At 46.6% G+C, this 20,487-nt stretch overlaps 1 protein-coding gene and 1 long non-coding RNA gene across 7 annotated transcripts in view; one reads left to right on the top strand and one right to left on the bottom strand.

Moving 5' to 3' along the window:
• The window catches only part of FCHSD2 (FCH and double SH3 domains 2), a 302,687-nt gene extending 291,367 nt beyond the window's left edge, over positions 1-11,320 (bottom strand). For 2 of the 6 annotated variants that reach the window (XM_032258857.1, XM_032258855.1), the window contains exons 1-2: positions 10,514-11,320; positions 8,686-8,783 (exon numbers count right to left, since the gene is read on the bottom strand). In XM_032258857.1, the coding sequence (XP_032114748.1) occupies positions 8,686-8,783; positions 10,514-10,534 (119 nt within the window). In that variant the 5' untranslated portion in view covers positions 10,535-11,320. Of the gene's footprint in view, positions 1-8,685; positions 8,784-9,892; positions 10,134-10,513 lie in introns of those variants that run through there. The other 4 variants (XM_032258859.1, XM_032258854.1, XM_032258856.1 and 1 more) reach the window with 4 other exon arrangements.
• A 4,196-nt stretch (positions 11,321-15,516) lies between these two features.
• LOC116536961 overlaps positions 15,517-20,487 on the top strand; it is a 37,788-nt gene continuing 32,817 nt past the window's right edge. The window contains exon 1 of the long non-coding RNA XR_004262903.1: positions 15,517-17,189. This is a non-coding gene — a long non-coding RNA (uncharacterized LOC116536961). The remainder of the gene's footprint in view (positions 17,190-20,487) is intronic.

The raw sequence follows: 20,487 nt of genomic DNA on the forward strand, positions 1-20,487 counted from the left end.
TGTCTCATTTTACTTTCCTAGAAAAGTAAAAAGGTCAATATTAATCTTGTTTCACACATACAAAATATGAAGCTCAGAAAATCTTAGCCACTTGTCCAATATTACCCAGCTAATAAGCAGCAGAGCTGGGTTTCAATCTATGGCCTACCTTCAAAGTTCTTAGTCTTTCCACTACCCGTGGTTCTCAAAAAACACATAAAAAACTCAGGTGAGGGCCAGCACAGTGGCTCACACCTGTAATCCCAGCACTTTGGCAGGCTAAGGTAGATGGTTGCTTAAGCCCTGGAGTTTGAGTCCAGCCTGGGCAACATGGCAAAACCCCATCTCTACAAAAAAATACAAAAAATTAGCTGGGCGTGGTGATGTGCACCTGTAGTCCTAGCTACTTTGGAAGCTGAGGCCAGAGGATTGCTTAAGCCTAGAAGGCAGAGGTTGCAGTGAGCCATGATCACACCCCTGCACTACAGCCTGGGTGACAGAACAAAACTGTCTCAGAAAAAAAAAAAACACACACACACAAAACAAAAAACAAAAGGTGATTCTTCCATAGAATGGGAAAAATACTGCATAATTTGCAAATCTTGTAAGATATAAAGAATTCTTAAAATTCAATAAGAAAAAAACAATTTTTTAAATGGGCAAAGGATTTTAATAGACATTTCTTCAAAGAAGATATACAAAGAGCCAATAAGCATTTGAAAAAATGCTCACTATCATAAGCTGTTAGGAAAATGCAAGTCAAAGCTACTTATGATACCACTTCACACCACTAGAATGCCTATAATCAAAAAGACAGACAATAACAAGCACTGGCTACAACAAAGGGAAATAGAACCATCACATATTATTGCTGGTGGGAATATAAAATGGAGCAGCTGCTTTGGAAAATAGTTCAAAAGTTCCTCAAAAAGTTAAATGTAGAGTTGCCATATGACCCAGACATTCCATTTTTAGGTATATATCCAAGAGAAAAAATATATAGCCACACAAAAACTTGTACATAAATGTTCATAACAGCATTATTAATAATGGCAAAATGTAGAAACAACCCAAATCTCCATCAACTGATGAAGGGATTAATAAAATGTGGCATATCCATACAATGGGGTATTATCTGGCAATAAAAAGGAATGAAGTAGTGATACTACAAACTGCTGAATCTTGAAAACATATGCCAAGCCAGGCGCGGTAGCTCATGCTTGTAATCCCAGCACTTTGGGAGGCCAAGGTGGGCGGATCACTTGAGGTCAGGAGTTCGAGATCGGCCTGGCCAACATGTCGAAACCCCATCTCTATTAAAAACACAAAAATCAGCTTGGCGTGGTGGCCAGGAGCCTCCAATCCCAGCTACTCAGGAGGCTGAGACAGGAGAATTGCTTGAACCCGGGAAGCAGAAGTTGCAGTGAGCCAAGATCACGCCACTGCACTCCGGTCTGGGTGGCACAGAGTAACTCCATCTCAAAAAAAAAAAAAACAAAAAAAAAAAAAAAAAAAGGAAACATTATGCCAAAAGAAACCAGTTACAAGAAACCACATGTTGTAGGATTCCATTTATATAGATTCTATTTCTATAGAGACAGAAAGTAGATAAGTGGAGAAGGTGATGGGAAACAACTGGGTACCAAGTTTCTTTTAGGGGGAACGAAAACATTTTAAATTGGCGTGACAATCGAACAACCCTATGAATATAGCAAAAAAAGTTGAATGGTACACTTTAAATGGGATATGTAATCATACATGACATGCAGTCACATCACATAACTTATATGGTATGTACACTGTATTTAAATAAAGCCTTAAAAAAAAAAAACTCAAGGCCAGATTAGATTACCTCTAAGATCTCTTTCTAGATAAAACAGTCTCTGAGATGCTGAAAAAAAGTCTCAGCACCATGTGCAGTGGCTCATGCCTGTAACCCCAACACTTTGGGAGGCCAAGGCGGGAGAATCACTTGAGCCCAGGAGTTTGAGACCAGTTAGGGCAACATGGTGAAACCCTGTCTCTACAAAAAATATAAAATTAGCCAGGCATGGTGGTGCACGCCTGTGGTCTCAGCTACTCAGGAGGCTGATGCTGAAGGATCACTTAAGTCTGAGAGGTCGAGGCTGCAGTCAGCTATGATCACACCACTGCACTCCAACTTGGGTGACAGAGTGAGACCCGGTCTCAAAAAAAAAAGTCTCAGAACGTCCATAAACAGACCTTGGAATCCAATTCCCTGAGATTACTGGGAATCTACAGCTCAGAGAAAGTAACATACAGTACAGTAATTCCTCACTTGAGGTCTCTAGACCACCAGGTATCTGCAAAGGCAGGACAGGTGCTTCCTCAGCCAGTTTCGATGCTTCAGAACTTCCATAAGAAATCACATATTCAGCCTTCTCTGGGGTAAAGTTTTAAGCGTCTTTGCCTTTGGCTAAACTCATGTTAACGGTTTGAAAACGGTAATTTAGAGCTGACAGCTCAATGTATAAAAAATAAGAAAACAAATTGTTCCTGATAATATACTGCTTTTGGGTTTTTTTTGTTGTTGTTGTTGTTTTTTTGAGATGGAGCATAACTCTGTCACTCAGGCTGGAGTGCTATGGTGCTATCTCAGCTCACTGCAACCTCCACTTCCCAGGTTCAAGCAAGTCTCAGCCTCCCGAGTAGCTAGAGTAGCTAGGATTATATGTGTGCGCCACCACACCCAGCTGATTTTCATATTTTTAGTAGAGATGGGGTTTCACCATATTGGCCAGGCTGGTCTCAAACTCCTGACCTCAAGTGATCCACCCACCCCGGCCTCCCAAAGTGCTGGGATAACCAGGCGTGAGCCACCATACCCAGACTCCTGATAATATATCATACTTTTTGATGGGCAAAATATTTTTTACAACTGGAGAAGTCCCTTGGTTAAAAGCTTGGCAAACACAGATACAGGGGAGAGTGCAGTAGTATGGAAATCAGGACAAATAGCTTAGAGTCCCCACCAATATAATTCACTTCATTTTACTGTGCCTCAGTTTCCACTTTCATCTATAAAAAGAACAAACATGATAATATCCAACTGACTAAAATTCAGTAATTTTTCCATATCATATAATGACCTCCTTAAAATGTCTTTTAAGAAGATAGTTCTTTATATTCAGGATCACTGCAAAAAACTTCTTAACTGACTCTACTCAGCACAGCATATGATAAACAATCCTAAGAAGAAAAGTATACAGGCTCTAGTATGTAGAAACATTGTAAGTGGTCTTAAAAAGCAAAGAGAGGCCAGGCGCGGTGGCTCAAGCCTGTAATCCCAGCACTTTGGGAGGCCGAGGCGGGTGGATCACGAGGTCAAGAGATCGAGACCATCCTGGTCAACATGGTGAAACCCCGTCTCTACTAAAAATACAAAAAATTAGCTGGGCATAGTGGCACGTGCCTATAATCCCAGCTACTCAGGAGGCTGAGGCAGGAGAATTGCCTGGACCCAGGAGGCGGAGGTTGCAGTGAGCCGAGATCGCGCCATTGCACTCCAGCCTGGGTAACAAGAGCGAAACTCTGTCTCAAAAAAAAAAAGAGCAAAGAGAAAGAAATATAATAAACTAAAAAGAAAGTAAAGTGTACTTGCCCACTGCTGATAGCAAAAGTCAACAGGAAACACAACGGTATAAAACCTCCTCAAAGTATGGAATGTCCCTGATTAACAACAAACTAGCTGTCTTTTCATCTCATACTTCACTCCCAACATACTAGCTTCCAAATGCATCCACAGAACAAATGAACTGAAGAAGGGGAGGAGAACGAAGGAGAAAAACTGTATCATAATTGGTCTCCTCCTCTCAAAATTCTATAAGATAAGAACTGGTGGGTTGCAGCAGTAGTGACTCACTCCTGTAATCCCAGCACTTTAGGTGGGAGGATCACTTGAGTTCAGGAGCTCAAGACCAGTCTGCGCAACAAACAGAAACCTTGTCTCTACAGAATTTTTAAAATAAGTCAGGCATGGTGGCACGTGTCTATAGTCCTAGGTACTCGGGAGGCTGAGGCAGAAGGATTGCCTGAACCCAGGAGGAAAAGGACACAGTGAGCTAAGATCACACCACTGCATTCCAGCCTGAGTGACAAGGCAATACCCTGTCTCTTAAGAAAAAAAAAAAGGAAAACAAAAAAGAAGAGATGTAAAAGGGAAGAACCAGACAAAATTCAGCATAATAGATTCAGCATAATATTCTATTTACAGTCTAATGTGCTGTGGATTTTTTTTTTTTTTAACTTTTCAAAGTCATAAAAACTTCTGACATTTTTTTCAAGTGGGGCACAGTGGCCTGATGTTTGGATTGCTTGAGCCCAGAAGTTTAAGACCAGCTGAGTAACATGGTGACACCTCATCTCCATAAGAAATACAAAAATTAGCCACATAACTACAGTCTCAGTTACCCTGGAGGATGAGATGGGAGAATCACTTGAGTCCAAGAGGAGAGGTTGCAGTGAGCAGAGACTGCACCACTGCATTCCAGTCTGGGGAACAGAGTGAAACTCTACCTCAAATTTAAAAAAAAAAAAAACCTCTACTACTAATTTTTTTAAGACTAAAAAGCTATTTGCACTTTTCTGAGTGAATTCATACTAACTCAAATTGATCATAAAACTGGCAGGGGGCACTGGTGAGAAGGAGCACTGCATGTGGGATTTCAGAAAGGAGAATATAGGAGTCTAAAAAGAGGAAAAGCAAGCAAGATCTATTACAACTTAATTCATATAAAAACCCAAGTTCAGGCCGGGCACAGTGGCTCACGCCTGTAATCCTGGCACTTTGGGAGGCCGAGGGGGCCGATCACTTGAGGTCAGAAGTTCAAAACCAGCCTGGCCAACGTGGTGAAACCCTGTCTCTACTAAAAACACAAAAAAAATTAGCTAGGCGTGGTGGTTCATGTCTGTACTCCCAGCTAGTAGGGAGGCTGAGGCAGGTGAATTGTTTGAACTCGGGAGGCGGAGGTTGCAGTGAGCTGAGATTGCGCCACTGCACTGCAGCCTGGCTGACAGAATAAGACTTCGTCTAAAAAACAAACAAAAAACACCCACGTTCAGAGATTTCCAATGTATTTTTAAAAGATCATTGCACCTGCTAGGGTAGACAAGAGAAGCCAGATCACCTCCCTCCTCAGGCAACTTAAGTTATCATGAATACCAAGAGGAGGCAAGTTTCAGCTCTTTCAATATCATCATTGAAAAAAAAAAAAAAAAAAAGCAAATCAGAAACCTAAACTAGTGTTTTAGCAGGTAATACAGTATCCTACTCACAACTCAAAGTAAAAGGATTAATTCCATTAATTTAATATAAAAAGAACACAATGACTCCTTTAAAAAAAAAAAAAACTGTTAATACTTGAAGCACCAACAATCTCCACCTTTACATATTATGTACTCTACAACAAATAGGATGTGTATTTCAAGTGCTCAAATGAACCAAAGGATATAACACAAGCTCTACAGAGGACCCTACAGACCCCTACAGAGTTTATACAGTATCTCACCTAAGAAAAAATAAGATACATTTAAATATAGCCAATTACATTCATTTGACAATTCTCCCAGCCTAAACAAAGGGTATAAAGAAAATGAGCAATACTTGGCCCATAACCCCAAAGACATCACATGAGGGAGGATGCCAGAGAATATGCAAAATCAAAATCCTTTGAGATCACAAAGAACAAGCAAACTTGCAGTTACTGGTAACCAAAAATGTGCCAGGTGAAAAAGTGGGAGGAAGGTACCACCAGACAAAGACAACAGCACGCACAAATGCATGAATGTAGAGTGCACAATTGGATAACCTGACCTCCCAAGTGACCAGAGCAAGGGGAAGAAAGAGGAAGGATGCATGGGCATGAAATGGTAGTAAATTAAGCCAGGAAAAGAAGCTTGCAGATGGGTTGCAGAGAACCATATATACTATAACAAGGTAGTGTTTGGCCTCTATCCACAAGGCCACAGAGGAATAATCTATAATAATGTTTTTTGTTTGTTTGTTTGTTTAAGACAGAGTCATGCCCTGTCACCCAGGCTAGAGTGCAGTGGCAGGATCTCAGCTCACTGCAACCTCCGCCTCCCAGCTTGAAGCAATTCTCCTACCTCAGCCTCCCAAGCAGTTGTGATTGCAAGTACCCACCACTGTGCCCAGCTAATTTTTGTATTTTTAGTAGAGACAGGGTTTCACCATCTTGGCCAGGCTGGTCTCCAACTCCTAACCTTGTGATCCACCTGCCTCAGGCTCCCAAAGTGCTGGAAATAGCGGCATGAGCCACCACACCTGGCCTACAGTAATGTTTTTAGGAAGCTAACTGGTAGCAATGTGGAAGACATATTTAAAAGGAGAGATGGGAGATAGAAGACATAAGGACACTACTGCAATAATTAGGATACTACTATAATGCAAGCAAAATGTGATGGATCATCAATAATACACACTAAGCAACAACAGCAGGAACAACAGACTTTATCAACTTAGCTTAGATGTGTGCCACATCTCACATGCATTGTCATTTGATCTATACAATCTTGAGGAACAGAGCCCATATTGCCCCATTTTACAAATGAAAAAACTTAAGTTTACAAAGATTAATTCATTTTCCACAAGTCAGCACAGATATTAAGACACAAAGGACTGTCTGACTCCAGTGTCCATATTCTCAACCATAAGCTCCTGCACCAAGCTACAAATAGGGGGAAAATGGAGACAAAATGCAATCAAGAAATCTTTAGAAGATACAATCAACAGGAATTATTATAACCGTCGACTACCCATACCCCACACAGGTTCTTCACTTACACACTAATTCTGCCTTCCTGAACTGCTTCTGAAAATTTAATACTTTCTTCATCTAGAAATTTCTTACTTCACTTAATATATTAAAAACCTTCCATTTTTAACTGTATCAAGAGTTTCAGATATCTCACATACGAATTTTTTTTTTTTTTTTTTTTTTTGAGACAAGGTCTCACTTTGTTGCCCAGGCTGGATGGTACAGTGGCGCCATCTCAGCTCACTGCAACTTCCTCCTCCTGGGTTCAAGCAATTCTCCTACCTCAGCCTGCAGAGTAGTTGAGACTACAGGCATGGACCACCATGCCTGGCTAATTTTTGTATTTTTAGTATAGACGGGGATTTCACTATGTTGGCCAGGATAGTCTTGAACTCCTAACCTCAGGTGATCTACCTGCCTCAGCTTCCCAAAGTGCTGGGATTACAGGCGTGAGCCACCATGCACAACCTTGCATAGGAATTTTTAAGTCTAAATGTTTTTTTTATGGTCATAATGAGGGGGAAGACAAAGAATTAAAATTATAATTTTCAGTTTCAGAAAACAACAATCTTGATACATCCAGGTTGGATGACAATAGATTTACATGCCTTAGTCAGAAACCCTGAAGACAGGTACACAGTAGAAATGCTTATAGTGCCTTAGTTAAGTGTAGGAGAGGAAAAAAGGAAATTCTTAAAACTAAAATATTTGGGCTACAAATACCAATCCAAACACATAATTCTATCATAACACCATAGAGTTAATATTTTTCATGAAACCAACATGAAGTCAGTGTACCACCAGAAAAATAGGTAACTGATGAGGCTTACACACCCAATTCCAATTTGATAAATGTATTACTAAAGGGAAATACAAATTGCAGCCACTCTTATTTCAACAAGCAAATCATCTTCCACCCTTGACGAAAATCTTTGAACTGTCAGTCTGTATTACAAGACTGTTAAACAGGTGGTATTTCTTTCATTAAAATAAGTCATCCATCCCTCCAGTAAAAAAGATACAGATTTTCACAATGTTAGCAAGATGTCTTAGCTATTCAAAGTTATCTTGACTATGAATATGAGTAACCTCAATAATAAAGTAAAATATTATAAACACACCTCTCACTAAATTTGGCACTCAAAGATAAAGTTGTATTTGTCATATTCTAACCCAACGAGAGCATATAATCATCTGGGATTGACTGGCTCACCCCCAGATATTAACCATTAACCACAGGTGTTGGTTTAAAATCTAACTGGCTGGCCGGGCGCGGTGGCTCAAGCCTGTAATCCCAGCACTTTGGGAGGCCGAGGTGGGTGGGTCACGAGGTCAAGAGATCGAGACCATCCTGGTCAACATGGTGAAACCCCGTCTCTACTAAAAATACAAAAAAATTAGCTGGGCATGGTGGTGCGTGCCTGTAATCCCAGCTACTCAGGAGGCTGAGGCAGGAGAATTGCCTGAACCCAGGAGGTGGAGATTGCGGTGAGCCGAGATCGCGCCATTGCACTCCAGCCTGGGTAACATGAGTGAAACTCCGTCTCAAAAAAAAAAAAAAAAAAAATCTAACTGGTTAAACTGTTAAGGTCAATAAAATGATTGTTACAATTCTGGGGAAAGATTATTTAAACAAGAATCTTTAATTATTATGATTTGACTAATAAGAGTTAATTTAAGGTCCTTGTTTTTTCCCCAATACCATGTGTGCATTACAGGTTTCCCCACTGAAGGAAAAAGTTTGTATTGTGTTAGTTCCAGTTCTAATTTCCAGCTGAGTCAAAGTTCTAACAGACTTAAAGCAGGAAATCCAAAAGGAAATTCCATCATCAGTTCCTGGGGTTTGGTAACTCAAAGGTTCTTTGAAACAGAGAAATAGAAGTCCTTGAACTATTTACTATAGTCTTACCTCATATCTTCAAGCAAATCACATTCTGCTTGATGTTTGGCTTGAAGTTTTGTCATCTGCTCAACTTGAATGTTTTTCAGTTCTTGTGTAACTTTCACCTGAAATGTACCATATATTAATGTCTTTTTACAAATTTAACCAAAAAAATTGCTTAAGGAAAATACATCTGTCAGAATATATGTCTCTTGCTCGCCTCTCACCTGAAGACCATAAATCCATTATTCGCCATCTAGTTTTATTTATTGAAGGTACTTATTTAATGAAATATTAAAGCCAAATAGCCTGAACAGAAGTTGAATGAAAATACATGACTATAAATATTACAAACTAAAGACGTGCAAAATAAACTGCCAGTCATTCCATTTCATGCACAAGCTCAATCCATGTCTAGGTCTTCCTAGAGTTTTAAAAGAGCCTGTCTTCTATTTCAAAAAAAGGATTCAAAGACATTAACCACCAGGAGAGGTGAGTAGAGTGTGGATGGGGGTTGGGAGCCTAAGAATGCCTAATACTTAATGACCAATATTTACACGATCATGATAATATGCATGAATCGACTATAAAAATTACTCCATAATGGCTGCGAAAAAGCACACTGTCTCAGAATGATGCCCTCGACTTGCTGACAGCACACCAAATCACAATCTCTTTCTCACAAAGGAGAAAGCAAAAGTGACCTTCCAGCATTTGCAGTGCTTTTAAACTACCCCGGCATGCCGGTCCCCGTGGAGGCTCCACTTCAAACAGCGAGAACAGCAAATGCCTGCTGGCCAGAGAGCCTCGCCTACCCGCCCTCCAGGCCGGGACCCCAGGGTTTGAAGTTATGGTCGGTCTGGAATCTCGGCCTTCGGAGCAGGACCACCAGGATGGGTGGGTACATGTTCGAAAGGGTACATGTTCGAAAGAAAGACTCACTTAAATGGAGAAACCCGGATTAGGAAAGAGAGAAAGCAGCGACAGCAGACACGGGTGAGTTAGGCGTTAGGCAAATGTTTGCCCACGAGGGGAGGACAGAACCGCCTCATCCACCCAGTGCCCAGAGTAGATATTCAGTATCCATCTGCAGGATTAAAAAGACAAGGACACAGCCTTGGCCCGCTGGGAAACCTGAGGTAGGGCACAATGGGGAGGCTGCTGACAAGCCGGGTGCACCCGTCACTCCCACCCTGGCCACCCAAGCTCGGATCGCAGTGCACACGCCACGCACCTCCCGGGCCGGGTCCTCGCTTTTCATTAGACAGCACGACAGCCTCCTCGCCCCTCAGCCGAGGGTGAGGCAGGACCGGTCAATCCTTAATTTGTTTTCCCTTGGGTTGGGGAGGCGGTGACTATTCCAACTTCTTTTCGGCCGCCCCGTGGGAAAAGCAGGCCAAACCCTAAGGCTAGGCTAGAAACAAAACCCCCGCAAATGTGCAAACGGGCGGGGCTGGCGACAAGCGACTGGGGGGCTCAAAGCTGGTGCAGACTAAACAATCACACACGCACAAGGCTCCGCAAAGCTGCAGGGGCGTCCCCGCCTCCCCCACGGTGCAGCCCCAAGAATGCACTTTGCAGCGGACAGCATTGCCAAGCGCGCACACACAAACGCACACCCGAAACTCTGTGAAATGTCTGGGGGTCTTCAGCGTAGAGAAGGGACGAGCCCCGACCGCCCCTCTGTCACACGCCGGCCCCCCGCCTGGAGCCGGAGGGAAGTCGGTGACAAGCCCAAGGCGAGGGCGGTCACGGCCCCTTGCGGAAGGGGGAGGGGGCGCAGCGGTCGCCCCAGCCGCGTTCCCCATACGCATCCCCTACCTCGAACCCCAGAGCCCCCAAACTGCGCCCTTACCTTCCTCGGCGGCGGCTGCATGATGCTGAAGGGACATCAATCCTCCCCGACGGCAATGTTAGCAAGAACCAGGAGGAGGACCAGAGAGGAAGGGATGGCCCAGCGAGCGCGCGTGTGTGAAAAGAGAGCCTAAGAAACAGGACTTGCTCCGGAGGTAGCAGGCCGGCAGGCGGCAAGAGGACCCCGGCCAAAGAGCGAGTGTGAGAAGAAGGGGGAGGAGCGCCGGGAAGGCCTGGGGCCCGGGCTGCCCGGGGGTGTGTGAGGAAGGAGGCGGAGATGGCGAGGGGGCGGGGGCCCGGGAGCAGGGGCACGAGGGTCTCGGCCGGCCGGGCGGCGGGTGAGCCGCAGCCGCGTTGTCCGCGCTCCCCGTCCGCTACCGGCGCCGCTGCTCCCGGCGGACGCAGAGGCCCCCACCCCACCCACTCAGGCGGCCCGGCCCTCACTGGGCCTAACGCCCCCGCCCGCCCGGGAGGAGGAAGGTGGCGCCGCGCTCCCCGCTAGAGCTCCACCACTCTGGCCGCGGGAATTTCCGGCCTCGCCGCGCGGCGCAGCGCCCCGCTCCGGTGGCGGAGGGAACCGCTTCGTCCAGAGCGGGGTTCGAGGGGCCGGCCCGGGCTGCCGGGAGGGAGAGAGGACACGGCACGAGACTTCGTACCGCAGGGGGGACGGGGGGAACTAACGGATTGGTCGGTGGCTGGGAGGTGTAAAAACACCAGCGCCACACGAAAATCCCCCCTTTCTGTCTGAGAGTGGCACGTTCCAGACGCCTCCTGGCCTCCCTCCCCCACGCTGGGAGCCAGCTGGGGGCTTCCCGCGCGCTTTCCCGCCAGCTCGCCGCGGCGCGCGCCTCAGTTCGGGGGCGCGCACGTGGGCGGGAGAGGGCTCCGCGCCGACGCACGCGCACAGGCCACCCCCGCCTTCTGCCTGCCTTTGCGGCTGCAGGTTGTGTGTATGTGTGGAAGGGGCGGGGGGCGACGCTCGTGGGGAAATGTTTGCAGTGGGGAGGGGGTTAGTATGCCTGTGGGATACGAGAATTACGGCATTTGCTTCTTCTCCGTCCCTCAACACCCCTCTCTCCCTACCAGCTAGATGTGCGCGAGGGGGACGAGCGAGGACAGGTCGCTTTGCGGCTGGCCGCAGGTGCTAGGCCGTTGCGATGGTAGGGCGGAAAGGCAGTTGCCCTGCAAAGGAAGCAGGGGCTCTCTACTGCAGGGCATTCAAGTCAAAGATCACTGACTTCGCTGAGAGGGAGTCGAGAGAATGTTAAGGCCAAGGCCCCCATTTCGCAGACGGGGAGGCAAGAGCCCTTAGAGGGAAGCCTTTCTGAAGGTCACACAGCAGGACTAGACTTTCTACGTCAGGAAGGTTCTATGGGTTATTTTAAAACAGAAACAGGTGCAGAATAATAAGCACGAGGAAAAGTAGAGGAGGCAGGAGGGGCCATAGAGGAAGCCCTTGTCTGGGAGTCAGGATCTCTGGGTGCCATTCATTTTGCTTACCTCTTAACAGGCTAGGTGAGCTCGGGCTTCCTTATCTGCCAGTGAGGATGCTTATCTAAGTAGGGTCCCCCACCACCACACACACCTTCCTGCTCTGTCCAGACCACCTACAAGGAGGGTTATCGGCCTCCCTTGGAGTCCTCAGAAGAGGATTACCTCTTCCCCATGCCCAGGGAGTTTTTTGAGTCCTGAGGCTCTGTGGAGGCCGAGCTGGATTGCTCGACTGTTTTTTCAGAAGTTGAGCCCCAGACAGCTGTTCTCAGAAGTGCAGTCCAGCCAGAGGAAGGTGAATGAGGCCTAGAGAGACCCAAGTAACTTGCCCGATGACCACAAAGCCAGAAATTGAAAAGGTGGAACTTGAACCCAAGTTGTTTACAATGAGTTAGGCTAGATTCTTTTACAGAAAAATGATAGAGTCAGAGCTGTGTTTTGAGTCAGACTAATCTAGAGCTGTGTATGAACTAGGAGACTAGTCTTGCTATTTCTGCCTTCAAAAGTTAGTCCTTCTACCTGAATTGAACCTTAGAATTTGAAAAAAGTATTTAAAAAAAAAAAAAAAAGCCCTTCACCACAACCCTTAATTAAATCGGGGAAGGCCTGGGGCAAGGGAACAGGTGGATGGAGACGCAAGGCCCTGAGAGCTGTGGGGCAGCAGCTAGAGCCCAGGCCACAGGTAGCCTAGCCTGGAGGCTCTAGTCTCAGCCAGCCCCACCACCAATTTTTTGTGAAGCCTTGTTTCCTCACTTGTAAAATGGTGGTATAATGCTGGCCTCATAGGCTTGCTGTATTAAATAGAATTTCTCCTACCTCAGGGCCTGGCATGTAGTCCTTAATAAGTGCTTATTGATTCATCATTCATTCAAAAAATTATTGCTAAGAAACTGCTTTGTTACCAGCCTGTGCAAGCACTGGGGTTCTAGAGCTAAGCAAGATAGAATCAGCTTTCACTAAGACTGAGTTCCAGACCAACCATTCTATGAGCAACACAGGGCTAATGGAAGAGAGGTAACACAAAGATTTACTGAATCCTAGTCCTGGGTGCAACTGGTCTGGCCCAGAGATTATCCTCCCTTCACCTCCCTTCTTAGGAAGTGAGCACTGGAGTAGAAAGGTGCTAGAGGGGCCGGGCGCGGTGGCTCAAGCCTGTAATCCCAGCACTTTGGGAGGCCGAGGCGGGTGGATCACGAGGTCAAGAGATCGAGACCATCCTGGTCAACATGGTGAAACCCCGTCTCTACTAAAAATACAAAACATTAGCTGGGCATGGTGGCGCGTGCCTGTAATCCCAGCTACTCAGGAGGCTGAGGCAGGAGAATTGCCTGAACCCAGGAGGCGGAGGTTGCGGTGAGCCGAGATCGCGCCATTGCACTCCAGCCTGGGTAACATGAGTGAAACTCCGTCTCCAAAAAAAAAAAAAAAAAAAAAAAAGAAAGGTGCTAGATGTTGGAAGACATGGGATCCAGCCTCTACCATGGATCTGGTGGGCCTTCTCTGGGCCTTGGTGCCCGCCTGCAGAATAAGATAAGTGAGTGAGCCTAGAACTTAGTAGGCTCTTCGCAGAAGTCAGACCCTGGAGCTTTAGTTTATGCATTTAGGAGGGCATCCTCTACCAGATTTGCCATCATTCTGAAGCCAGGAGTGGCACTGACTTTCTGGAATGATTTCCTTTGGAAGTGTTATAAAGAGCTAAGGGCAATACCAGATGGGCTTACCTACTAACTCCTATTTCAAAAATGTGATTTTTTAAAAACATTATTTGAATACTTACCAAATGCCTTTTCCAAACCCTAAACTTTCATATTACTTTTCCAATATAATCTTTACCCATGAGATAGTATTATTTTCTTCATTTTTCTGATGAAGTACTGGAGGCTCAGTGGAGATAAGTTACTTGCCCTGACATGATAGACTTGAGACCATAACCCAGTTGTCCGATGAGGAATTTTCCTGTATGAAGAATGTTCAAAGGAATTGGGAGAGTTCCTAACCCAGGAAAATAAGCAGACTCAGGAAGATACAATCTATTATGTTTCAGAATCCAGAGGACAGGGGAAAGGATTTCTGTGACGTATGTAAGCCTGACTTAAAATGCACCATTTTGAACAGGGCTGGGGACTTCCAGAGCCTTGCTCCTGCAATGCAGCCAAGCACTGTATTGCCGGTAAGATCGCTTGAGATTCTTTGTGGAAATGGCGCAGAGCGGCATGCACTGTGGCCCCAGAGACAAAACTGGGACAGGACTTAGCTGCATCTCAGGAAGGAGCCTTTCCAGGCAGAGCTGCCCCTGGAGGGAGTGAGCTCCCTGTCCCTGGGGCTGTGCAAGCACGTTCTGGCTCCCTTCCGTCAAAGAGGCCACAGATAGAATCTCACTCTGAAAAGAAATTAATAACAGCTGTCCTTTATTTTGCCACTTCCATGTTCCAGACATTAAAATAGGCATGTTATTTACATTGTTTCCAACCTTCACAACTCCTCGTAATACATATAACCCCATTTCACAGGCTGCAGCTCAGAAGTGAAATGACCTACCCAAGGTCACACAGCTAGTAAAGGAAAGTGAGGCCTGGCCCCTGGTTCTGAAGCTGTGCTCTCCCTCCAGCATGCTGCAGTGCAGTCTCCCACTTCATTAGGAATATGGTTCTAAGGTTACGTCAGAGCTAGGATCAAAAACTGGCCTGGAGCAGGTATATGAACGGGTATCAGAAGATCAGCTGTTCTGATATTCCAGGGCTCCTGGGAAAATCTGCAGGGAGACAAAGTATACAGCAGCCCGTTACCATGGCCAGAATATGAGTAACACACTACTCCCAGTCCAGAGCACACACCCAGGACAGTTTGACTCCATCAAAGGTTCTCTCCAGAGAAAGTGGCTGCCAGTCCCCCTGCCCACACTCCACCAAGGCATCCCTGACCCTTCCTATAGCTGGGGTCCACAGCCCTCTCTACTCTGTCTTCCTCTGTGTCATTATCACCCCCCTGCATTGGCACCAGCTGCTCAGGAATGCTTGTCAGCATGTCTGGATGCCAGCTATTCCCTGCCTGAGCCCCACCGAGTCCAGCTGGGGATGCATCAGCAGACAGTGCATTCTATGGACCCCACCCCCATTCATCTCCTTCCTACCCCTAGTCACCTTTCCCTACCCACACCTTTGCTCCTCCCTGAGCTAATTCCCTCAACACCAGCCTCCTGCCAGCCTGGTGTGAGAATGTGCCTGTCTCTTCCACTGTCAGCTCTCGGGACAGAATCCCAGCATGGGTGAATGAGGCTTCAAAACTGAAGCCGCAGAAGAGAGCAGGTATTCTCCTTAAGACACACAGTGAGTTTGTTCCAGTCACGAGGCCTTGAATTCTATAGTGTCACTCAATAAGCCCCTTATTCTGGGCTTAGTCATGAGCAGGACTCTGGGGTGAGGAGCTGCCCACCAGGAGCTCCGAATCTCAATACATAGACCAAGGCCTCAGCAGTGAGATATGCAGGGCCAGGAAGGTCATAGGGACCCAGACCCTACCAGGTGGTAGCAGAGATCTAAGGCCAGAGGCAAGTCCCTAAGAAGCAGGCACTAGGACCAGGAATTATCCTGTCAAGTGTTGCCCTTGCCAAGGAATATTACAACTTTGTGTGGAAGGGGTGGGGGTGTACAGTGAATGAGCAGTCAGTCCCAGGGCTATCATAGGAGCTGATAGGCACATGGTTTTGACATTAGGAGGCAGGAAACCATGGTGCTAATTCTATCTTTGCCAGGTTCTCACTGAGTGTGACCTCTAGCGTATCACTGTCCTCTCAACCTTGGTTTCTATATCTATAAAATGGGAATAACAAATTCGGTCCTGTCTTCCTCTTGGAGGGCTGTGCAGGTTAAATGAAATAACAGGTATATAATCTGCAAAGGGCTGAGGAGCCACATAAACAATAACTGCTGATCCTGGGACGCATCAGAGAAGGCTGAGTGGCTGCCTGTATTTGAACACTGATCATTACCTTCCACCATGAGCTGCACTGTGATTAGGCACTAATGAGTAAAATAGTTTTGGTGGAGGGATGAGGTTACAGTGGTCTGAGGTCAAGCAAACCTGGGTTAAATGTATGATTTCTCCTTTCCCAAGCTTTGAGTTTTTGATCAAGTCTTGAAATCTCTTTTCAGCCAGGTTTCCTTGTCTATAAAGGTGGGATAATGATTATTTGCAGGGTTGCAGTGAGAATTAAATGGGAATGTTTATGTAAAGTGCTTGCAACTGTGCTAACCCACAAATGTGTTCCTTTTGTTGAGTTTTCCTTCATTTTCCCATCATTTTGTTACTGTTTTATTTGTAAGTTAAAGAATAAAACACAAAAAGAGGAATTTCCACGGGGGAGATTGAGCACAGCTAGAATCCTAGTTGCTCCTTACTGATTGTGAGGACTGGGAAGTCCCTGCCTTTCCCTCAGCCTGGGTTTTCTCATCTGTAACACCAGGGGTTCCACGAGGGAGTTTCTTCAGGGACTAGCCTGGGAGGCACAGGATGCTACCAAGTCTGCAGGCCCCTTTCAGGGAGAGGATCCTTCAGGCCGAGCTGGGTAAGGAGGGCCAGGCAGGGATCAGGAGAGGGAGATAAGAGTTGTGGAAGAGGGACAGCAGGATGCAGAGGTGGCAGTTCTGTCACCACCATGGGCTGGCCTGTGAAGGGAGCAGGCCCTGTTCAGGATGCCTGCCTGCCTGTTTTCCCACAGCCTGCTGAGTTAATGCCAAAACAAAATACACTTGCTTGCTCCCTGCCTGATGGCAGCAAGCCAAAATGAGCGTCCTGGAGGGCTGGCAGACACCCTGGCATCCTGCCTGTCCTCTGTGGGCATCTGCCCTTCCCCTGTCTGCAGCACCACCCTCAGCCAAAGCTGGCCCAGGGTGTGGAGAGGAGCCTCCCCAGGGTCTGCGTTCCTCCTCCGATTTGCAGCCTTCCTAAGTGGATGCCTCCAACCCCTACACCTGCCTGTCTTCCAGTCCAGCCTTGGCCCAAGACGTGATCTAATTCTCATGCTGCTGTGGGCAGAGCACATGGCATCAGAATGCTGGGAGCTGCTGTCTGTCGCCATGGGAGGGAATTCCCCAGCTCAGGAAAACTCTTCCAACGGAAGGGAGCAGGTGGCGAGCCTCCCTGAAGAGACAGACGCTGCCAACGCTGCAGGCAGAGCCAATCGTGTGGTAAGAAGCATCAGATCTACCACCCCCGGCCTTCTGTCTGATGTTTGTCTACACTGTGTACATTAGTAATAATAGCTCATGCTTTATAATAGTTACTATATGGCAGACACCCTTTCAAGCACTTCACATAAAAAATGAATGTAATTCTCACAACTCTGAGGTAGGTACTATTACTAGCCTCATTTTACAGATGAGGCATTCACAGGATAAGTATACCTATGGTCATGCTGCCAGTGGCAAATTGAGATGTATACCCAATTACCCAGGTTACAGGGTCTGTGCTGTTAACTGCTAAACTACTAATCTGCCACCAAAAGTTAGTATCCCCCATAAAACCTATGTCCAAACTTGGAGCATGACAAGATGCTTGCCATAATACCTTAGAATCCAATCATCTTCCCAACTTGGCTAAGCTGAGAATCAGCAGGGGTGCTTGTTTAAAATACACAGTCCTCTGTCCCTAGCCTCCTCCAGTCACCAATCTAAGGATTCACTAAATTTGACGTGGGAGGAGAGGCAGTGCCTGACATGTGGAAATCACACCATAAATGCCTGTTAAATGAATGAACGCCCCTGACTTCTCTGAGCCTCTGCTCATCTCTAAAACAGAGTTATAGCTCCCTACCCTCCCCCATTTCCAAGTGTAGCTGTGGGTTAAGCCAGTGTGTGTGTCTGCTCTGGCTTTGCTGGGTATGGGAAATTGTTTATAAGCATACCCGGCTGGCTCCTAATAATAGCTGTAATAATAATAGCTGACATTTCTTGAATGCTTAGGAGATACCAGGCATAGCTCTGAGGGCTTTGTGTTAACCCATTAATTCTCTGTTGTTTTTTTTTAAGAGACAGGGTCTCGCTATGTTGCCCAGGCTGGAGTACAGTGGCTATTCACAGGCTCAATCCCACTACTGATCAGCATTGGAGTTTTGACCTGCTCTGTTACCTACCTGGGCCGGTTCACCCCTCCTTAGGCAACCTGGTGGTCCCCCACTCCCGGGAGGTCACCATATTGATGGCGAACTTAGTGCGGACACTCGATCGGAATAGCGCACTACAGTCCAGAACTTCTGGGCTCAAGCAATCCTCCAGCCTCAGCCTCCCTAGTAGATGGGACTACAGGCATGCACCACTGTGCCCAGCAACCCATTAATTCTCATAACACTCAATGATCTTGATTTTAAGAATGGAGTTAAGTCACTTGCCTGAGATCACACAATTAGTAAGAAGTAGGATTTGAACACAGATGGTCCTGTTCCAGTGTCCAGAGGCTAACCACTCCATCACAGTTACTGGAGTCACCCAGCCCTTCCTGCCTTCCTGCCTTCCCTCCCACCCTCCCTCCCTCCCTCCCTTCTTCCTTCCTTCCTTCATTCCTTCCTTCCTTCTTTCCTTCCTTCCTTGCTTCTGTCTTCTTTTCTTGTTTGTTTGTTTGTTTGAGATGGGGTCTTGCTCCCTCACCCAGGCTGGAGTGCAATAGTGTGATCACAGTTTGCTTGCAGCCTTGACCCCCTGGGCTCAATCAGTCCTTCCAACTCAGCCTGCTGAGTAGCTGGGACTTCAGGTACATGCCACCATGCCCAGCTAATTTTTTGTGTGTTTTTGTAGAGACAAGGTTTTGCCATGTTGCCCAGGCTGGTCTCGAACTCCTAGGCTCAAGCAATTCACCCAGCTTGACCTCCCAAAGTGCTGGGATTACAGATGTGAGCCACTGCACCTGGCCCTGCTCACAATTTAAAAAGTAGTAGCCCTTTATGGTTTTATCACACTCTGCAGTGGGCATAAATATTGGCTATCTCATCCATCCTATCAATGTCCCCACCCCCTAGACCTCTGGGAGGAGATCTTGTTTATGGCACCCAGCAGGCACACTGGATGGGTGGATTTGAAGGCTTGAAGACTCAGAGGTTTAACGGCAGTGGAACATTAAGAGTGGGCAGCCAGGTCATGGAACACAGGCCCAGTCAGCAGCCTAAGGGAGGATATGACTGAGGGCCTGCACAGGCCTGTCCTCTGCTTATGTTCAGCCTATATCTTCACCTGCTGTGCTGAGCCTGACCTGGAGGAGGCTTTTGAGTAAGTGGTCCATAAGGAGAGGATGAGGTATGTCTGAAAGACAAGACACCCTGGGCTTGGTCACACTAACTCCAGTACCTTTCCTGTCTGCACACTGGGCACTCAGCTCCCAAATAAATGTGCACTTAGAAGCTGCACATCACAAACAAACAAACAGGCACATCAGCTTCCAAGCAAGCCTGCTAATAGGCTATTTTGACTATATACCCACTGCTCAAAACTCTTTTATGGCTGCCCACTGCCCTCCAAATTTAGCCCAAGCTTTTAAACCTGACATTCAAGGCCCTTCACTGTGTGACTCCAGCCAGCCTACACAACCTCATCTCTCAGTCCTACCATTTTAGGTACCCTTTGTTCCAAACACACAGCATATATGTACATACACACAAACACAGACACAACTTTTCCAGCAACTCATCAGGCTCTTTTAGCAACTTTACACGTCTGAATATGCTGTTCCCTCTGCATTTAACACCCTTCTCCCTTTTCTCTACAGTGTCAGCTTAGAGTTTTGGTTAAGAGCTTGAGTCAAGTTCCAATTCAGACTGACCCATTGGAATTTTGGCCTTGCTGCTTTCTAGCTGCGTGGACTTCACTGCGTAATCTGGATGCTGTGTACCTCTCCAACATCAGCTTACAGCATCTCCCCTCTACCATGTTCTATTATGTTCTTCCCTGAGCCTGTTTGCCCTTGGCACAGATCTGACGTTCTCTGGGCCTGTGTCACTATTTGTGTTGGAATAGTTCGGTACCCTTGACGTCTACGTGGCTCTGTCACTCTCTAGTATGTCACTATCAAAACCAGAACATGCTTTCTAGATGGTAGCAGAATGACTCTGAAGGTGAAACTTCACCTTTTCTCTCTGGAGCAGCTGGAAAAACTTTCTCCAAACCAGCAGTGATCACAAAGAAGTGACTGTGTCAAGGCCAGAGGCATCTTCCAGATATTTCATCTGGGTGAGAATTCTTCAGCCACATCTGGAGACCATTAGTCTCCATTTGCACCCACACCCATACCCTGCACTGTGCCCTAGGAGGTGGACCCCTGTGGGCTGCCTCACGAGGCCTTCTTGCCAACTGGCTTCCACTTGGGTTTGGACATGATTCCTGACCCATTTGAGTCCTGGGCCGTAAGACATTTCCACTGTTGCCAGCTTCTGGGCAGGTGCCTCAGTGTCTTTTTTTCTCTTAACCTGCCCACATCTCACAGCAGTAGTCCTCTCATTAA

The sequence above is a fragment of the Sapajus apella genome, unplaced genomic scaffold (assembly GCF_009761245.1).
Source record: "Sapajus apella isolate SASKATOON/1434 unplaced genomic scaffold, GSC_monkey_1.0 scaffold106, whole genome shotgun sequence".
Classification (NCBI taxonomy): Eukaryota; Metazoa; Chordata; class Mammalia; order Primates; family Cebidae; genus Sapajus; species Sapajus apella.